The following is a 19,851-nucleotide window of genomic DNA, read 5'->3' as shown; positions in this document are numbered from 1 at the left end:
TGTGTAAGAACTGCAGAATGGTGACTTTGAGAAATTTAAATTCCTTCAAAATCCTTTGGAGGTATCACAAAGATGTTTTGAGACAACTTCTTTGAAAATTATTTTCTTGGTCCATCAAGAAAGGAGACGCATCCAGATCTGATGCTGGGGAATAAGGTGCAGCAATGAAGATGTGGGCAAGAGTGATCACTGGATCATTAACCTTGGATTAGTCGTGAAGCAGAAGAAGCTATCTAAAGAAATTCTAAATTGTGAAAGAACTGACTTGAAACAATGAGAGTAGATCTAGTTAAAATGGAACTTGCTTTGGGAGGATAGAATGGAGTAGGAAGGCCAGGAGTTGTGTTGGAATGGATAGATGCAAGGATGTTTAAATTTGTGTATAATTGTTTGAGCAGCATATCTGGGGCAGGGGAATTGTGTAATGCTGCAAAAATTGAAATCTGACTATCAACCTGCAGTCTGACATTTATCACGTTACTATGAGTTTTTTAGATGGTTGGCAGGAAGAAGAGAGAAGGTAGTTGCTCTACTATGGGGTTTGTGGCAAGTTTAGATTGGCTTGAATCTTTTAACTATTCAGTTGAAGGAAATGTCTGCTGACAAGCTTGATCTTTTGGACACAGTGATAGTGAGATTGAACTGTTGGCAGAATACATGAAAGATGGCAATTCTAAGATGATAGCACTGAAGCAAGTTACATAGAAACATAGAAAACAGGTGTAGGAGTAGGCCATTTGGCCCTTCAAGCCTACACTGCCATTCATTATGATCATGACTGATCAGTACCCAGTTCCTGCCTTCTCCCCATACCCCCTAATCCCCTTGGTCACAAGGGCCAAATCTAACCTACATTTAAATATTGACAGGGAACCGGCTTCAACGACTTCCTGTGGCAAAGAATTCCACACATTTACCACTCTCTGAGAGAAGAAATTTTTCCTCATCTCAGTCCTAAAAAAAAAAATTCCCCCTTATCCTTAAACTATGGCCCCTGGTTCTGGTTTTTCCCAGCATTGGAAACCACCTTGCATCGAGTCTGTCTAAGCCCTTAAGAATTTTATGTTTCTATAAGATCCCCCCATAATATTGTAAATTCCAGAGAATACAAGCCTAGTCTATCCAACCTTCATATGCCTGTCCCTCCATTCCCGGTATCAGCCTAGTGAACCTTCTCTGCACGCCCTCCAAGGTGAGGATATTCTTCCTCAGATAAGGCGACCAAAACTGCATGCAGTACTCCAGGTGTGGTCTCACCAAGGCCCTGTACAACTGCATCAGGATCTCCTTACTCCTGTACTCAAATCCTCTCGCTATGAATACCAACATACCACTTGATCTCTTCACCGCCTGCTGCACCTGCATGCCCACTTTCAATGACTGATGCGCAGCAACACCCAAGTCTCGCTGCATCTCCCCTTTTCCTAAACAGATATCATTTAAATAATCCTCTTTCCTGTTCTTTCCTCCAAAGTCGATAACCTCACATTTATCCACATTATACTGCATCTACCACGCCCTGGCCCACTCGTCTAACTTGTCCACATCACCCTGCACTCTCCCAGTATCCTCCACACAGCTAACCCTGCCACCCAACTTCGTATCGTCTGCAAATTTTGAGATACTGCTATCTTTTCCCACATTTAAGTCGTTGATATATATCGTAAACAACTGCAGCCCCAGCACCAAGCCCTGCGGTAACCCACTAGTCACTGGCTGCCATTCTGAAAAGAACCCATATATTTCTACTCTTTGCTTCCTGTCCCTCAACCAATTCTCTATCCACCTTAATACCATACCTCCTACGCCGTGCTCTTTAAGTTTATACGCTAGTCTTCCGTGTGGAACATTATCAAACGCCTTACTAAAGTCCAGATATATACCACATCCACTGGTTCTTCCCTATCCACTCTACTGGTTATGTCCTCAAAAAAAACTATTAGATTCGTCAGATATGATTTTCTCCTTCACAAAACCATGCTGACTCTGTGAGATGATACCACTACTTTCCAAATGTACTGCAATTGCATCTTTAATAACTGATTCTAGCATTTTCCCTACTCATGACAACTTCAGGAATCTGCCAGGCTAACTGGTCTGTAGTTTCCCGATTTTTCTCTCTTCCTCATTTCTTAACGAGTGGGGCTACGTTGGCCAGCCTCCAATCCTCAGGAACTAATCCAGTATCCAAAGAGATTTGAAACATTATCAACAACGCATCCACCATTTCCTGGGCTACTTCCTTCCACACTCTCAGATGCAGACTATCTGGCCCCAGGGATTTATCTGCCTTTAATCCCTGCAACTTAACTAATACAACTTCTCGACTTACAATTATTTCCTTTAGTCCCTCCATCACAATAGATCCCCGATCCTCAATTTCCTGTAGATTAGTTATGTCTTCCTTGGTGAAGAAAGAACTAAAATAGACGTTCAAACAGTCTGCCATACCCTTGCTCCCCATGATCAACTCACCTGTTTTTGGCCGCAATGGACCCACATTTGCCTTAACTAACCTCTTTCTCTTAACATATCTATAAAAGCTTTTAGTCAATTTGTATGTTCCCTGCCAGCTTCCTCTCATAATCCCTTTTGCCTTTCCTAATTAATCCTTTTGTCCTCCTCTGCACAACTCTGAATTTATCCCAATCATCAGGGACGAATTTGTAAGCTCCTTCTTTGGATTTGACACTCTCTGATCTCCCTTGTTAGCCACGGATGCGCTACCCTCGATTTATTTTTCGTACAAACTGGAATGTACATTGTCTGCACTTGCTCCAAGCTATCCTTAAATGACTGTCATTGCATTTCTACCGTTAGTCCTTTTAGTACCATTTGCTAATTTATTTTAGCCAATTCACATCTCATACCATCAAAGTTACCCCTCTTCAATTTCAAAATCTTTGTATCCATATCAACTCTTGTCACATTCAATCCTAATGAAGAATTTCACCATATTGTGGTCACTCTTGCCCAAGGGGTTCCTCCCAACAAGATTGCTAAATAACCCTTCTCCATTACTCAGTCTAGAATGGCTCGTTCCCTCATCGGTTCCTCAACATGCTGATTTAGAAAACAATCTCGCATACATTCTAAGAAATCCTCTTCAACCTTACCCTTACCAATTTGGTTCACCCAATCTACATGTAGATTAAAGTCACCCATTACAACTGCCATCCCTTTGTTGCATGCATTACCAATTTCCTTCATGACTCCTTCACTAACCTCACTGCTACTGTTAGGCTGCCTGTACACTACTCCCACTAGTGTCTTCTGCCACTTTGTGTTTCGCATCTCTACCAATATGGATTCCACATCCTCCACAATGATGGCATTCACCTCTTCCCTAACCAACAAGGCTGTGTACGGCCCCTCACCCCAAGTCCAAAGCCCGCTGCGCAGCTCAGACGGCAAAGTCCTCCTCAGCGACAAGATCTCCATCCTCAACTGATGGTCAGAACACTTCCAATCTCTTTTCAGTACCAACCGCTCAGTCCAAGATTCCGCCCTGCTCCAGCTCCCTCAACAGCCCCTAAGGCTAGAGCTGGATGAGGTTCCCACCCTGGATGAGACATATAAGGCAATCGAACAACTGAAAAGTGGCAAAGCAGCAGGTATGGATGGAATCCCCCCAGAAGTCTGGAAGGCTGGCGGCAAAACTCTGCATGCCAAACTGCATGAGTTTTTCAAGCTTTGTTGGGACCAAGGTAAACTGCCTCAGGATCTTCGTGATGCCACCATCATCACCCTGTACAAAAACAAAGGCGAGAAATCAGACTGCTCAAACTACAGGGGAATCACGTTGCTCTCCATTGCAGGCAAAATCTTCGCTAGGATTCTACTAAATAGAATAATACCTAGTGTCGCCGAGAATATTCTCCCAGAATCACAGTGCGGCTTTCGCGCAAACAGAGGAACCACTGACATGGTCTTTGCCCTCAGACAGCTCCAACAAAAGTGCAGAGAACAAAACAAAGGACTCTACATCACCTTTGTTGACCTCACCAAAGCCTTCGACACCGTGAGCAGGAAAGGGCTTTGGCAAATACTAGAGCGCATCGGATGTCCCCCAAAGTTCCTCAACATGATTATCCAACTGCACGAAAACCAACAAGGTCGGGTCAGATACAGCAATGAGCTCTCTGAACCCTTCTCCATTAACAATGGCGTGAAGCAAGGCTGTGTTCTCGCACCAACCCTCTTTTCAATCTTCTTCAGCATGATGCTGAACCAAGCCATGAAAGACCCCAACAATGAAGACGCTGTTTACATCCGGTACCGCACGGATGGCAGTCTCTTCAATCTGAGGCGCCTGCAAGCTCACACCAAGACACAAGAGAAACTTGTCCGTGAACTACTCTTTGCAGATGATGCCGCTTTAGTTGCCCATTCAGAGCCAGCTCTTCAGCGCTTGACGTCCTGCTTTGCGGAAACTGCCAAAATGTTTGGCCTGGAAGTCAGCCTGAAGAAAACTGAGGTCCTCCATCAGCCAGCTCCCCACCATGACTACCAGCCCCCCCACATCTCCATCGGGCACACAAAACTCAAAACGGTCAACCAGTTTACCTATCTCGGCTGCACCATTTCATCAGATGCAAGGATCGAGAATGAGATAGACAACAGACTCGCCAAGGCAAATAGCGCCTTTGGAAGACTACACAAAAGAGTCTGGAAAAACAAGCAACTGAAAAACCTCACAAAGATAAGCGTATACAGAGCTGTTGTCATACCCACACTCCTGTTCGGCTCCGAATCATGGGTCCTCTACCGGCACCACCTACGGCTCCTAGAACGCTTCCACCAGCGTTGTCTCCGCTCCATCCTCAACATCCATTGGAGCGCTCACACCCCTAACGTCGAGGTACTCGAGATGGCAGAGGTCGACAGCATCGAGTCCACGCTGCTGAAGATCCAGCTGCGCTGGATGGGTCACGTCTCCAGAATGGAGGACCATCGCCTTCCCAAGATCGTGTTATATGGCGAGCTCTCCACTGGCCACCGTGACAGAGGTGCACCAAAGAAAAGGTACAAGGACTGCCTAAAGAAATCTCTTGGTGCCTGCCACATTGACCACCGCCAGTGGGCTGATAACGCCTCAAACCGTGCATCTTGGCGCCTCACAGTTTGGCGGGCAGCAGCCTCCTTTGAAGAAGACCGCAGAGCCCACCTCACTGACAAAAGGCAAAGGAGGAAAAACCCAACACCCAACCCCAACCAACCAATTTTCCCTTGCAACCGCTGCAATCGTGTCTGCCTGTCCCGCATCGGACTGGTCAGCCACAAACGAGCCTGCAGCTGACGTGGACTTTTTACCCCCTCCATAAATCTTCGTCCGCGAAGCCAAGCCAAAGAAGAAAGAACCAACAAGGCTACTCCTCCTCCTTGTCTATCCCTCTTGAATGTTGTTTAACCCTGAATGTTGAGCTCTGTCATGTTCCCCCTGAAGCCACATCTCTGTGATCCCAAATATATCATAGTTATTAATAGCTATTTCCACATTCAATTCGTCAACGTTATTACAAATGCTCCTTGCATTGAGACAAGGCCTTCAGCCTTTCTTTAGCCACACTCTTTTACCCCCCCCCACTCCACTTTTACTTGCCTGCTACTAATGCTTTTCACCTTGCTACCCTTCTATTCTCATTTTACTCTCCTCTGACTCTCTGGACTTGGTCCCATTCCCCTGTCACATTACTTTAAACCTTCCCCAACAACGCTAGCAAACATACCCCTAAGAACATTGGTCACGGCCCTGCTCAAATGCAGACCATCCTGTTTGTACCAGTCTCATCTGCCCCAAAACTGGTTCCAAGAATATGAAACCTTCTCTCCTACACCACCTTTCAAGCCACAAATTCATTCTAGCTATTTTGTTGTTCCTACTCTGACTAGCTCGTGGTACGGGTAACAATCCAGAGATTGTTACCTTTGAGGTCCTACTCCTCAATTTACTTCCTAAATTCATCTTGTAGGACTTCATCCCTTTTTTTTCCCTATGTTGTTGGTACAGATATGGACCACGACAGCTGGCTGTTCTCCTTCCCCTTCCAGAATGTCCTGCAGCCACTCTGAGACATCCTTGACCCTTGCACCAGTTGTTGTAAACCTTGTAGATTATGTACTTGTCATAAAATAATACTTCTGAGTATCCCTTTAGCATGCTCGTAAACATTTCTCTTCATTGACAGGTGCCCTCATTGGCATGTCAGTTGTACTGGACAACTGGCGAGTTCTTCAACGGAAACTTGTGTTGCACAAAATGAGCACTTTGAAGAAAAGGTATGAAATCATATTTAGAAATTTAATTTATTACTGTTCTGCTGAGCAATCATGTTAATACTGTTTTAAGTTCAGATATTTTGATTGCCTAAAAGTAAAAATGCTCAAACAATTAAACAAGACAATGACCTTCAATTTATTTATCATAAATGTTTTATGAATAAGCTTAGCAACTGTTGTTTTCACATGATAAATTGAATACATGCTCTGTCATTCTTCAATTGTTATATTACCATTTGTTTAAATTTGTCTAATTGTCAAAATTCCATTAACCTGGAAATAACATTAATAATCTAGCCCAAGCAGGATGTGGCTGATGAATCTACAGATGTGAAGCATTTGGATATTAGTGGCCAGCTAGATCACTTGATAGAAGAGTGCACAAAAGCAAACCATCAGGTAAGATGGGTAAATTCTAAATTGCTATCCTTTTTGTTGTAAAATGTGACTGCTTAATTGTTTGCACATTTGAAGTCTCTTGGTTCCAAAGAAAAAAGTTATCTATTTGCCTATACATTTGCATATTTTTAATTTGACAGTGCATTTGAATAAACCTGTGGGCAAGTAATTCTAGGCCTTTTCTCATTGTGACAGTGGTAGTCGTTTCAAAAGTCATTTAAAATATTTTCTTTTGTTTTCCAAATTCATTTAAAATTTAAAAAAATCTTGTACAAAATACGTAATATAAAAAAACAAAAACAAACTACAAATACCCCTCCCCCTCCCCACCCACCCTCAGCATACCCGGCAAGGGGAGCAGACAAAGAGCAATAAAAAACACTTGTACAACACTTTTAAGATATTACTAAACCCATACAATTCAAATAAGGCAACCACATAGTTTTTAATTTTTAATTTTTGCACTGAGTCATATCATATCATACAATTCAAATAAGGCAACCACATAGTTTTTAATTTTTAATTTTTGCACTGAGTCATATCAAAAATAACATCCACAAATGATCATCAACAATATATACATAGTGCCATTTTTCTTTTCTCCCACTTCCTCTCTCCCCTTCCCCACCCTCATCAAAAATCAATAAATGATAAAACATTTAAAACAAAGAGATGACCAAAAAAAGTTGTATAATCTACTTTCACATATTTAAATCTTATTGTGCACATATTTATGTAGTTTTACGAGATGGAGGTTTATGGTCTGCATTCTCTGACATATTTTATGTATGGTTCCCAAATTTGTTCAAATAATGTACACTTGTCTTTCAAATTGTATTTTTTTTCTAATGGAATACACTTGTTTATTTCTGTAAATCACTGTTGTATAGAAATTTCCAATTTCCAGGTTGTCATAATACATTTTTTGGCTACTGCTAGTGTTATCATAATAAATTTTATTTGGGCTTTGTCTAATTTTAGTCCTAATTTTTTGTCTTATTATTTAACAGAAATTTTTTGGATCTTTTGGTATAATTTTTTGTGATTTTGTTTAATATTAGGTTTAGACCTTCCCAGAAAGTTTTTACTTTTGAGCATGTCCAAATTGCATGTAATGTTGATCCAATCTCTTTTTCGCAACGAAAACATCTATCTGAAGCTGTTGGATACTATTCTTTTAATTTCTGAGGAGTAATGTATAATCTGTGTAGCTAGTTATATTGAATCATACATAATCTACTATTTTTCGTGTTCTTCATTGTTCTTATACATCACTTCTCCCATGTTTCGTTCTTTATCTCTGTGTTTAAATCTTTTTCCCAACTTTGTTTCGGTTTATACTTTATTTCATCTTCTTTATATTGTAATTTGATGTACATGTTTGTAATACATTTTTTAATTATCAGTGTGTCTTTGATTACATATTCATATTTGCTACTTTCTGGTAATCTCAAGTTATTTCCCAATATCTTTCAGATAAGTTTTCAATTGGCAATATGTAAACATTGTACTTCGTGTTATTCCATATTTATCTTTTAATTGCTCAAATGTTATAGGGAATCCATCTTCACCTGGATAGAAGATTTCTTTTTGGGAAATAATTTATCTTTTAATTGCTCAAATGTTAATAAATTATTTCCCAAAAAGAAATCTTCTATTTCTTGATTCCTTTTCTATCCCATTCTATTGTAAAGAGGATTAATGGGTTTTGTGTTAATATCATTTTTGATATTTGATAATTTATCTTTTTCTTCCAGGTGTATTCTTTTCCATAATTTAAATATGTGATGTAGTACTGGTGAATTGTTATATTGCACCAATTTTTCATCCCATTTATAAAGTATGTGTTCTGGGATATTTTCTCCCAATTTGTTTAATTCTATCTTAGTCCAGTCTGGTTTTTTCCTCTCTGATAAAAATCTGATAATTACCTTAATTGATCCACACTGTAGTAATTTTTAAAGTTTGGTAGCTGTAATCCTCCTTGTTTGTAACTGTTAATTTTTCTAGTGCTATTTTTGATTTCTTATCTTTCCATAAAAATATCCTTACTATTTTCTTCAGTTTTGCAGAAAAATTTCTCTATCAGGGGAATTGGTAACGTTTGGAATAGATATTGCACTCAATGGAACACATTAATCTTACTACAGTTTACTCTTCCTATTAAAGTTAACGGTAGTTCTTTCCAATTCTCTAAGTCTTCCTGTTTTTTTTTAATTAATGGTTCATAATTTAATTTGTATAAATGTTTTGGGTTATCTATTTTGATAGCAAGGTAACGTATTGCCTGTGATTGCCATTTGAAAAGGGTATTTTTAAAAATTCTGAATAATCAATTTTGTTCATTGGCATCACTTCACTTTTATTGGTGTTAATCTTGTAGCCTGATATCTTTCAATATTCTTTCAGTTTCGTATGTAGTTTTTTTATTGACTTATCTGGTTCTGTTAAATATAACTATGATGTCATCTGCAAATAGGCTGATTTTCTATTCTTTTATTTTTATTCCATTTATCATAGTATCCTTCCTTATCAACTCCGCTAGTGGTCAATAACCAAAGCGAACAGTGAAGGGGATAATGGCTATCCCTGTCTTGTTGACCTGTTTAATTTAAAGTGATTTGTTACATATCCATTTATTATTACCTTTGCTAATAGTCCATTATATAATGCTCTGATGCAGTTGATAAATTTTTCTGGTAGTTTAAATTTCTGTAACGCTTGTTCCACTCTACCCTATCAAAGGCTTTCTCTGCGTCGAACATAACAGCTACCATTGGCAATTTATTTATTTGTGCTGCATGTATTAAATTAATAAGTTTACAAACATTATCAGCTGCTCACCTTTTTTTTAAACAAATCCAGTTTGGTCTTGCCTTCCTAGTTTCAGTACATGATCATTCTGTTTGTTTGCTAATAATTTTGATATTTATAATCTATTCAATAATGATATTGGTCTGTATGAAGATGGCAATAGCGGGTGTTTTCCCTCTTTTGGGATTACTGTAATTATTGCTGTTTTACATGATTTTGTTAAGTTTTGGGTCTTCTATTTGATTCATTACTTCTAGGAGGGGAGGGATTAATAGATCCTTAAAAACTTTATAAAACTCTATAGGGAATCCATCTTCACCTGGTGTTTTATTGTTTAGTAGTTTTATTAATATATCTTATTTCTTCAGTCTTAAAAGGTTCTATCAATTTATGTTGTTCTATTTGTAGATGTGGTAGTGCATTGTTAGATAAAAATTCATCAATTTTGTCATTTTATTTTCAGTTTGGTATAATTGTTTATAGAATATTTATAAAATTTTCATTAATCTCCAATGGATTATATGTGATCTGGTTATCATCTTTTGTTGCTAAAATGGTTCTTTTAGCTTGTTTTTTTAAGTTGCCAGGCCAATATTTTGTGTTTTCTCTCCCAGTTCATAATATTTTTGATTTGTTTTCATTATATTTTTCTCTACTTTATATGATTGTAATGTTTCATATTTTAACTTTTTTTCTGTCAGTTCTCTTTTTCTCTGCATCTTCTCTTTCCGCTAATTCCTTTTCTGATTGTTATCTTTTTCCAACTGTTCTACTTCCTGATTATGTTCCTTTTTAATTTTAGTCGTATAGCTAATTATTTGTCCTCTAATAAAGGCCTTCATTGCATCCCATAAAAAGAATTTATCTTTTACTGATTCCATATTTATCTCGAAGTATATTTTAATAAGACCACATCTTAATAAAAAAATCATAATTATCATACAAACTTATTTTCTCCATATAAATAAAAGATTTCAACTCCTTACGCCAACTAATTATATTCACCTCAACCTCATCCTTCCATGAAAGAGCCACGCATTTACGTGCTACCTCCAATGCTAGACTAAGAAAAGTTGTCTGAAACTTATCCAACCCCAAATCAGTAAATAGGGCAGTACAACGCAACAGGAAAATTTTTGGATCTAATATAAATTTAACCTTAAACAATTTTTGAAGAAATTCCCTAATTCTTTGCCAAAATGGTTGAACCTTATCACAAAACCAAACTGAATGTAAAAATGTTCCTACACATACTTCACATCTAAAACACACTTCTGAATGACTAAATCCATATTTTTCAATTTCTCAGGGGTCAGATACCACTGATGCAAAAAAATTATAATTAACCATACATTAAGCAATTTAGTCACCCCATCATGATACATAGTCTCCCAATCAGCCTGATCAATATAACAAATTAAATCACTTTGCCATTTGGTCCAAGATTTATCTAAATTTATTTTATTCATTGTGTCATTGTACATCCTTATTTAATGAATGAGAAATCAAGAACTCAAATTTCGTTAACTTAGGAATTTTCATCTCTCTTCCGAAATTATCCTTCACTAATGCTCTAAGCTGATGATGCACAAATAAAGAATTCACTGAAATTCCAAATTTCTCTAAGTTGATCAAAAGATTATTGCGAGATTGTTTTGAAGGAAAATTTTTAATTTTATTCCCTTAATCTGCCAATCTTTTTAAAAAAAAAATAAAAAAAAATCTATTATTCAGTGAAAAAGGAATCAATTAATTTTGATATATTGGAGCCAGGACTGATAATTTACCTTTCGTACCTATCAATAAATTCCTTTTAGTCCAAATCTCTAACAAATGTTTTAAAATTGGTACACTATATCCCTGTAATAAAATAGGATTCCACTTAAATATAAAGTAATGTGGATAAGATTCTGAAATACTAGCCAATTCAGCCCTACCCCAAGTAGGGTAGAATATTTTCTGGTCAATTTTCCTCTGATAACTGAGGAGATGTGAATTTGAGGATATAACATTGCATCCAAGTAGTTTAAAAAAAAATACTTAGGTTTTACATTTGTAGATTACTGACCAAAATAAAGGGTGCGATGTGATAGATATAATCTAGAGGAGAAAAATGTTTTTTCTTGAAATATTAATTGCTGATTACAAATGTTAGTATTTTTAGACCGGAAAATGCGCTCCTTCACATTGATTTGACAGTGGGTGATTTAACAGCAACTACTCGTGCTTTTTTAAAAAAAAAATTCTGCAGGATCATGCAGTTGAGTCCAGCTAATGTAAAATTTTCTTGCTTCTATAAACACGTTTGCTCTTGGGATTTGTATCACTTGTACTATTTTTATGTAGCATTTTATTTGCAACATTCTTCTTGGTGCTTTTTGTTTTGATAGCTTTGGATTTGTTTTGATAGCTTTGGATGTCCTCTGGTTTGTGAACAAAAGATCGATTATTATTCAAATGTACGGCATGACAGATGATGGCAGTCAATTTGGTTGGAGTGGGAATTGCAGCTAATTGTGATATTATCCAGCAATAGTCTGCATGTAAAATGTGGGAATATTTTAACTATTCACTGCTGGATGGCATAAAAGGGATTAATAATCTTTTGGGGTACAGCATGGAAACAGGATCTTCCTGCTCCTTTCTGGGAGACTGAGAATAGGTGTTTCGTTCTCTGAAAGTGGTGGACAGGGTAGTGAAGAATGCATTTGACACATTTCATTGGGAATGGTGTTGAGTCGATAAAGGGCTGAGAAGTGGCTGTGTGGAAATAACTGAATGAATTGCCAGAGAAAGGTATGGAAGTTTCTAAGTTTTATTAAATGCACAAGTTTAAAAAAAAAGACTATTGTTTGCTTTGTAAAGGCATGCAGAGATGCTGCTTGTCCTGCGCCCCATCAAATAGTGAAGGAAAAGCAAGAGTCCATTCAGGGATATTGAGAGTAACTGAAAGTCATCCTGTCTGTTCCAGCAGTGAACCTGAACTCCAGGCTTTTGAATAGCCCTCCTTGGCTCTTGTTCTAAATACCTGATGCAATTAGGAAATTTTCAGCTCCTGAGGCCCATTGGGAGTCCTGCTTTCATCAGTACCCTCACGAATCACAGTCCCAATACCAGATTCCCAGGAGCCAACCTCCAGCATTCTGCAGCCTGTTTTCTGAGCCTATAAAAGGCTCAAATTTATTGTCAGAGTACATACATGACATCACGTACAACCCTGAGATTCTTTTTCCAACGGGCCAAGCAGAATTTCTACTTATCAGTAGTGCATTAACTATATTCAAAAAAGACACATGCAAAAGAGTGAAATGTAAATGAGTAGAAGTGCAAACAAATTGTGCAGTACATAAATATTAAATAATATGTGCAAAGTAACAGTCCTTAAATGAGTCTGAGTTTGTTGTTTGAGTCTGGAGGGGAGCACTTTTTCTGAAACTGATTGTGAGTGTTGTGGGATCTGTACCTCTTTTCAAGGCAGCATTGAGCACTGAACATGTCCTGGTTGATGTAGATCCTCTGACTGCTAGTATATTTTCTTTATGGTGGGAAGAATTTTGCCTGTGGTATACTGGGCTATGTCCACGACCTTTTGCAGGGCTTTCTGCTGAGGTATTGGTGCCCCCATACTAGGTAGTGATGCAGCCATAGAAATTTGTCAATGTTTTCAATGTCATACCAAACCTCGGCAAACTCCTGAGAAAGTCGTGGTGCTGATATGCTTTCTTCACGGTGATATTCATGTGTTTGGTCTAGGAAAGGTCCTCAATATAGTGACTTCCAGGAATTTAAATTGAACTATAGTGCCTCTTGCTGGTTCACTGCTATTGTCTCTGACCCCGTAGAGTCCTCAGTCACACTGCTTCTCATCCAGAGTGGTGGGAGATATTCTTCCCCTCTGGTGTCCTTTGGCAGCCTGTGGCTCCTCAGAAGCCCGCTACCCTTGTGGTCTGGGCTGCTGAATGTGGGTACTGTCATCATGGATACAGACTTCCATGAATTCTCAGTTTTAATAAAAATATGGCTGGCCTAGTTTGACAAGTGGTTTAAATCTGTAGAGGGCTATTGCAGGTACAATTAAATGTTCAAAGCACATTTGTTCAGATGCACAGATAGGAGATGAAAAGGATGTGGATCAAATGTAAGCATGTGGTACTAGCCCAGATACCAATTTAGTCAGGATAAGCAAGTTAGACGAAGGGCTTGTGCTGGACTCCGATATCTGATATTATTCGTGATATGAGATACTAATTTCCTGGTGGATTGCATTGTTTGCAAATATAGGGGTTGGTTCAACAAATTGGAGTGAGATGGATAAAGTAAAGGAGAAGATTGTGCGGATAAAGTAAAAGCAAACATTTTAAAAAAGAGTAGAAGGGTTAAAAGTCGAGAGCAAAAAGGCAAAGATGACCAGTTTTTAAAAGCACGATAGGTATAAAGGCATTTTATCTCATGCCTGCAGTATTCAGAACAAAATCCATGAACTTGTGGCACAAATCAGTACTAAGAGCATCACTTAGTGGCCAATGCAGAAATGCGGTTGCAGGGTGGAAAGGACTGGGAATTAAATATTAGATATCACGTAATATGGAAGGTAAGGGAGGTGAAGTAGTGGTCTTAGTTAAGGATGAGATCAGGGCAGTTGTGAGAGATCATTTAAGATTTAATGAGCAAAATATTGAGTCCATTTGGGTGGAGATTAGGAATAGTAAAGGGAAAAGTCACTAGTGGAAGTTGCCTATCGACCACCCAATAATACTACAGTGGCACAGGCAGTAAACCAAGAAATATTGAATGTGTGCAAGGATGGAACAGCAGTTATTGTAGGGGACTTTAACGTGTGTATTAGGTGAATGAGGTTGGTTGAGGCAACCTTGAGGCATTCATAGAATGCATATGTGATGGCTTTCTTGAATAGGATGTTACTGAGCCTACAAGGGAACATGCTATCTTGGATCTTCTCCTGTGCAATGAGATGGGTGAAATGAGCAGTCTTGTCGTTGGAGATCCTCTTGGAAAGAGTAATCACAGAATGATTGAGTTTTTCATACAAAAGGAGGGTTTAATAGTTCAGTCTAAAACCCGTGCAGGCTATATGGAGGGACAATTGAAGAACAGTGGAGGACTTTAAAAGCTATTTCATGATGCTCAGAATAAAGAATAGTCCAGTTAAAAGAAAGGATGAGGACAGCCAGTCTTGGATAACTTTGGAAATAAAGGAAGACCTCAAACTAAAAGTTTGCGTATACAAAGTTGCCAAGAGCAGTGGGGAAAATAGAAGGCTGAGAAAACTTTAAGCAGCAAACAATAAAGAGAGGGAAGGTAGACTATGAGAAAAGATGAGCATAAAATATAAAAATGGACAGTAAAAGTTTTTATAATTGTATAAAGCGCAGAAGGATGGCTACAGTGTGGGGTTTGGCCATGTGAAGATGTGTTTTGAGCTCTCCATGAAGAGTATCAAGAAGATGGTTAAAATCTAAAAATTAAGAATTTTTACACTAAAAATTAATCAACAAAGCAAGTTCCAAGAGACCAAGGCAGTAGAAAAAAAAGCAGAGGAAGTTCCTACTCAGCCAAAAACATCGAGTGAAATCCCAAAAGGGTGTAGTGTAAAAGTGGCCTTGGGACCAGCAGACCACGGCAGAGCTGGGAATTGGGACAAGAACTAAATATTATTTTGGAGAAAATGGAAAACTTGTGCAATTGATTTATGTGTCGAAGCTATAATGAGAGACATGTCTGAAAGGATGACTGAAATTAAAGAAACCTTTGAAGACTTGATGGAAAGAATGAATCAAGCAGAAGTAGGTGGTTAAAAACAAGATATGCTAAAAAGCTTTGGAAAAAGATGTGGAAAAATTGGGAGTCAGACTGACAAGGTCTTCTGGATAAGATTGACAACATGGAGAATTTCAGCAAACAAAATAATATTCAAATTATCGGACTGAGAAGGGATTGAGGGAAGAAATCCAGTGAACTTTGAAACGTGCATCCTGAGAGTGCTGGGAGAAGACAGTCAGAAAAAAAATTAAATATTGAAAAGGCTCACTGGACCCTTGGATTCAGAAGAACTGGCACAGTGACCATGATCGGACCTGGTAGGACTTTTGAGTTATCGTGAACAGGAGACAATTCTGGGAGCAGCAGATGAATGTTCTAAGCAAAATAGTGGCTTGACTAAGATTGTCCTACTTTGATTAAGCAATGGAAGGAATTTGATGTAAAAAGACAATTGCGTTCTAAAAAATTTGAAATACTCTGAGACCCTGTGACTCTTGAAGTAGCAGAAGATAATCGGCAATTTTTCAAGACTAAGAACAGTGTTGAAGACTTCCTGCAAGGTTTATGAAGAGATTGCCAAAGAAGATTGTCAAGAAAGTTTACAATGGGACTTGAATAAAAGTGATATTTTTAAACTGTTGTATTTATTGTTGAAAAATAAATTTTATTGAAATGTTCATGGAGAGCTTAATAAAGAGTGAAAACTTGGGAAAAGTAGTAGCAGGGTGAGACTCTTGTCTAAGGGGAGAATGACACCCAGAGAGAGGTATCAAAAAATGATGGTGCTAAAGGGAGTGGTTGTTCTTCTTTGAGAGATTCTGCAGGCTCTTCACTGGCTTTTGGGGTTTCCTGTTTCTCACTATCAGGGCAGGGACATTGTATGTGTTTTTTAACAGGGAAATATCACTATTATTTAAACAATTGAAAATGTTCTATTGTTAAACTGTATTTGTTTTTTAAAAAAATGGCTATGGATGGAACATTAAAATTTATTAGTCGTAATGTTATTGGATAAGCAGGCAAGTGAAAAGGAAGAAGGTGGGACTAGTAATATTGTCTTCATTTGGCTCAAAAGCAGCAAATTAATAAAAATATACTAATAATAGAAGAAACAATGACTAAGTTAGAAGATTTGTGATGGCACATTGCAAAATTTATGTAGAATCATGGACATTTATGAACATCTATGCACCTAATTATGACAATGAGGCCTTTAGGAAGGATATCTTTTAAAAACAGCAGAGGGAAAACAAAATATACTGATTGGAGGAGATTTCAAATCAGTCAGAAAAGTAACCAGGGCAAAAGCTGCAAAAATAACACTATCATTTATAAAGGATTTAAATTTTATATATGGGGGCAACTTAACCCTGTGAAAAGAGACCATTCATTCTACTCAAGGATGCATGATTCACATACAAGAATTGACTTGTTCTTAATGTCTGCCCATTTTAAAAAGTAGAGTGGTAAAACAGAATATTTGGTGAGACTTTTATTAGATCATTCTCCATTAAGTTAAACTTGTGATAATGAAAAACAAGCAGTTATGTATAGATGGTGTCTCAATGCCGTACTGTTGAAAAGGAAAGACTTTTGTGAGTTTATTAAGAGACAGAACTATTTTGTGAAACCTGTCTGTCTACTACTGATAATACCTTTTAATATGGGATATGCTTGAAGACATTATCTCTTGTATACAAAAAATCATGAGAGAATATGCTACAGAATTGGATGGTTTAGAGAAGAATGTAACAAAACTGGAAAAAATATCAAAAACTGGGGTTACAAGAAAAATATAGATTATTTTTTTAGGGAGTAAAAAATGGAGAAAACACATTACAAACATATAGAATGGAAAAATATATTTAAAAATTAAACAAAAATATAAATTGGGAGAATAGGCAAATAAAGTTTATCTTGGCAGTTAAAGGTAGAGGAGTCATCTAGGATGATAAATGCAATAAAAATAGATGCCGACATTATAGTATATAATCAAAAAGAAATAATATATAGTATAAATGCAAATGACTTCCCCATATAGAATTTTTTTTAATGATCAAAATAAATGTGATCCCTGATGGTATGTGAAAAGGTAGGGGGAGGCAAGAGAAGGAGGGGGTCATCTTTTTGTAAGAAAATGTTTTCTCACTTACTCTTTGATATTGGAGAGTTTACTTTGTATATTTATGGGGAAAAACAAAAAAAAAATTTGAAAAGGATGGCTACAGTGAAAGCTTCTTCCTTAGAAGATGAGAAGGGTGAATTGATATTGATCAGGAAATAGCTAAGCCTTTGAATAACTTCTTTGACATTCATAATGAAAGACATGTAGAACATACTGAAGACAGATGTTATGGGAGGTGAGGACCTGGATGTAATAGCTATCACTCAGAATACCTGAGGGTCTAAAGATAGATCTATCTCCTGGTCATGATAGAATGCACCCCAGAATATTGAAAGAAATGGCAGGAGTTGGTCGAGGCTTTGTTGATAATTGGCCAAAACTCTCTGGGCAGATTGGAAGATGGTAACTCTTATGCCACTATTCAAAAAAGGGTGTAGGCAAAAGGCAGGGAACTATAGGCCAGTTAGTTTAACATCTGTAGTTGGGGAAAATGCTTGAAGCTTTTATTAAATAAGAAATAATGAGGCATTTAGACCAAATTTGATCCATCAGGCAGATGCAGGATGGATTCAACAAAGGGAGGTCCTATTTGACAAACTTTCTGGAGTTCTTTGAGGATCTAATGAGCACATTAGATAGAGGTAAGAAGGTGGATGTTGTTTACTTGGATTTCCATGGGTGCTTGATAAGGTGTCAATTAAAGATGTGCAGAAAAATGGATGCATAGAGTTGGGTATGATGTATTAACATGGATAGAGGGTTGATTAGCCAATAGAAAGCAGAGTTAGGATACAGGGGTGGTTGTTTGGTTGGCACTTGGTGAATGGTGTCCTTCAGGGGTCAATGCTGTTCCTGCAACTGCTCATGATGTACAAAAATAATTTGCAAGGGGGACAATGTAATGTATCGGAGTTTGTTGACATTAAATTGAATGGGGAACAGTAAATGGTGCAGAGGAATTGTAGATCAGTTAAGTGAGTGGTTAAAAGGCTGGTAGATGGAGTACATTGTTGGCAAATATGAGGTTCTATTTTGGAATGAAAAATCAATCAAAAGGTTGGCTTGCAGTTGCAGCAGGCTATCAAGGCAAATGGAATGTTGGCCTTCATTGTGAAAGGGATTGAATTTAAAAGCAGGGAGATTATGCTGCAAAAGTAAAAGGTAATGGTGAGATTGTGTCTGGTATGGAGAAAGAAGGCAAGGTAGGTGGAGATGAACCTATCATAAGATCAGCCATGATCTCATTGAATGGCAGAGTAGGCTGGATGGCCTACCCTTGCTCCTATTTCTAATGTTCTTGCATTGAAATACTGAAATAGGAAATGGGAAATTCTGAAATTAATGTGAAAGAAATTAAGTGTATTCATTCAAGACCATTTGTATATTTTATTATTAATTGATCTAGGTTGTTCAATGTGAAGGAAATGGAGGTCAAAGCAATCTCAACAATATTCAGCCAGAAATGCTGAATAGATGAATTGATTCTTTTGACTGGATATCAAAGCCATCACAAAAATCAGTTTACTGTCAATTCAATACCAAGAAATGACTGGGTGCACTGAATATACTAAAGACTGACAACATGTACTGATGCTACAGAACTAACTGTGTCTCTAACCAAGCTGTACTAGGACAGTTACAACATTGGTCTTTGCTTTTCTACATTATTAGGTGAACAATCTGGTCTGGCTCATGACTCAGTCATTCTCACAATCAGTGAAGTGAAGGAAGCTGTCATCCACATTGCTGTTGTACAGAATTTACTTGCTGAGGCTAGTTTTGATTTCTCTATTATTATACTGCTCAGCACCAGAATTTGTTGTGGCCTTCATACAAAATTGATCAGGGATGGGGTGAAGTGATAAAGATGAGCCCCGATGCTGAGAAACTGTTCAATTGGGATATTAGCTTGTATAAAGCAAGATGATTGTGATGGTCAAAGGTCAATCATCTCATCTTGCAGGAGTTTCTTGGGGGAGTATTGGCCCAACCAATTTCAGTTGCTTCATCAGTTGCATTCCTTTTCTGATAAGAATAGAAGTGTAACATTCAGATCTTCCCACAGTAATTGATTCCTTTCACAACTTCTCAGCAAATGAATCTGTCCAGACCTCAATGCATTAAGATTTGACAACATTCAGTCAGGGGCAGATAAGTGGCAAGTTACTTTTCTTTCTTAAAGGGGCCAGGTAATGATAACCAACTGAATGCAAAAAAAAAAGCCAAGATAAACTGGAAAAGATGTTTCCATAAGTGGGACAGTCTAGGACCAGAGGACAGAGCCTCAGAGTAAAAGGATGCCCCTTTAGAACAAATGAGATTTATTGAGCCAGAGGATAGCTGTAAAGGCCAAGTCATTGGGTATGTTTAAAGCTAAGGTTGATTGTTTTGTAATTGTATGGGTGTCAAAACAGCTGTGTTTGCCAGAGAAGACTCAATGACTGAATGGCCTA

The 19,851-nt window shown here is 37.8% G+C and overlaps 1 protein-coding gene across 12 annotated transcripts in view; it reads left to right on the top strand.

Moving 5' to 3' along the window:
- Nucleotides 1–19,851, top strand: part of suco (SUN domain containing ossification factor) — a 131,102-nt gene that overhangs the window by 20,340 nt on the left and 90,911 nt on the right. For all 12 annotated transcript variants that reach the window (XR_011357546.1, XR_011357547.1, XR_011357544.1 and 9 more), the window contains exons 2-3: nt 6,189–6,279; nt 6,577–6,678. Coding sequence is in view for 8 of the 12 variants with exons in the window: in XM_069937514.1 (XP_069793615.1) it covers nt 6,189–6,279; nt 6,577–6,678 (193 nt within the window). In the remaining 4 variants the exon portion in view is untranslated. The remainder of the gene's footprint in view (nt 1–6,188; nt 6,280–6,576; nt 6,679–19,851) is intronic.

Source organism: Narcine bancroftii, chromosome 5, assembly GCF_036971445.1.
Source record: "Narcine bancroftii isolate sNarBan1 chromosome 5, sNarBan1.hap1, whole genome shotgun sequence".
NCBI classification, from domain to species: Eukaryota; Metazoa; Chordata; class Chondrichthyes; order Torpediniformes; family Narcinidae; genus Narcine; species Narcine bancroftii.
This window is presented reverse-complemented; position numbering and strand designations above follow the sequence as displayed.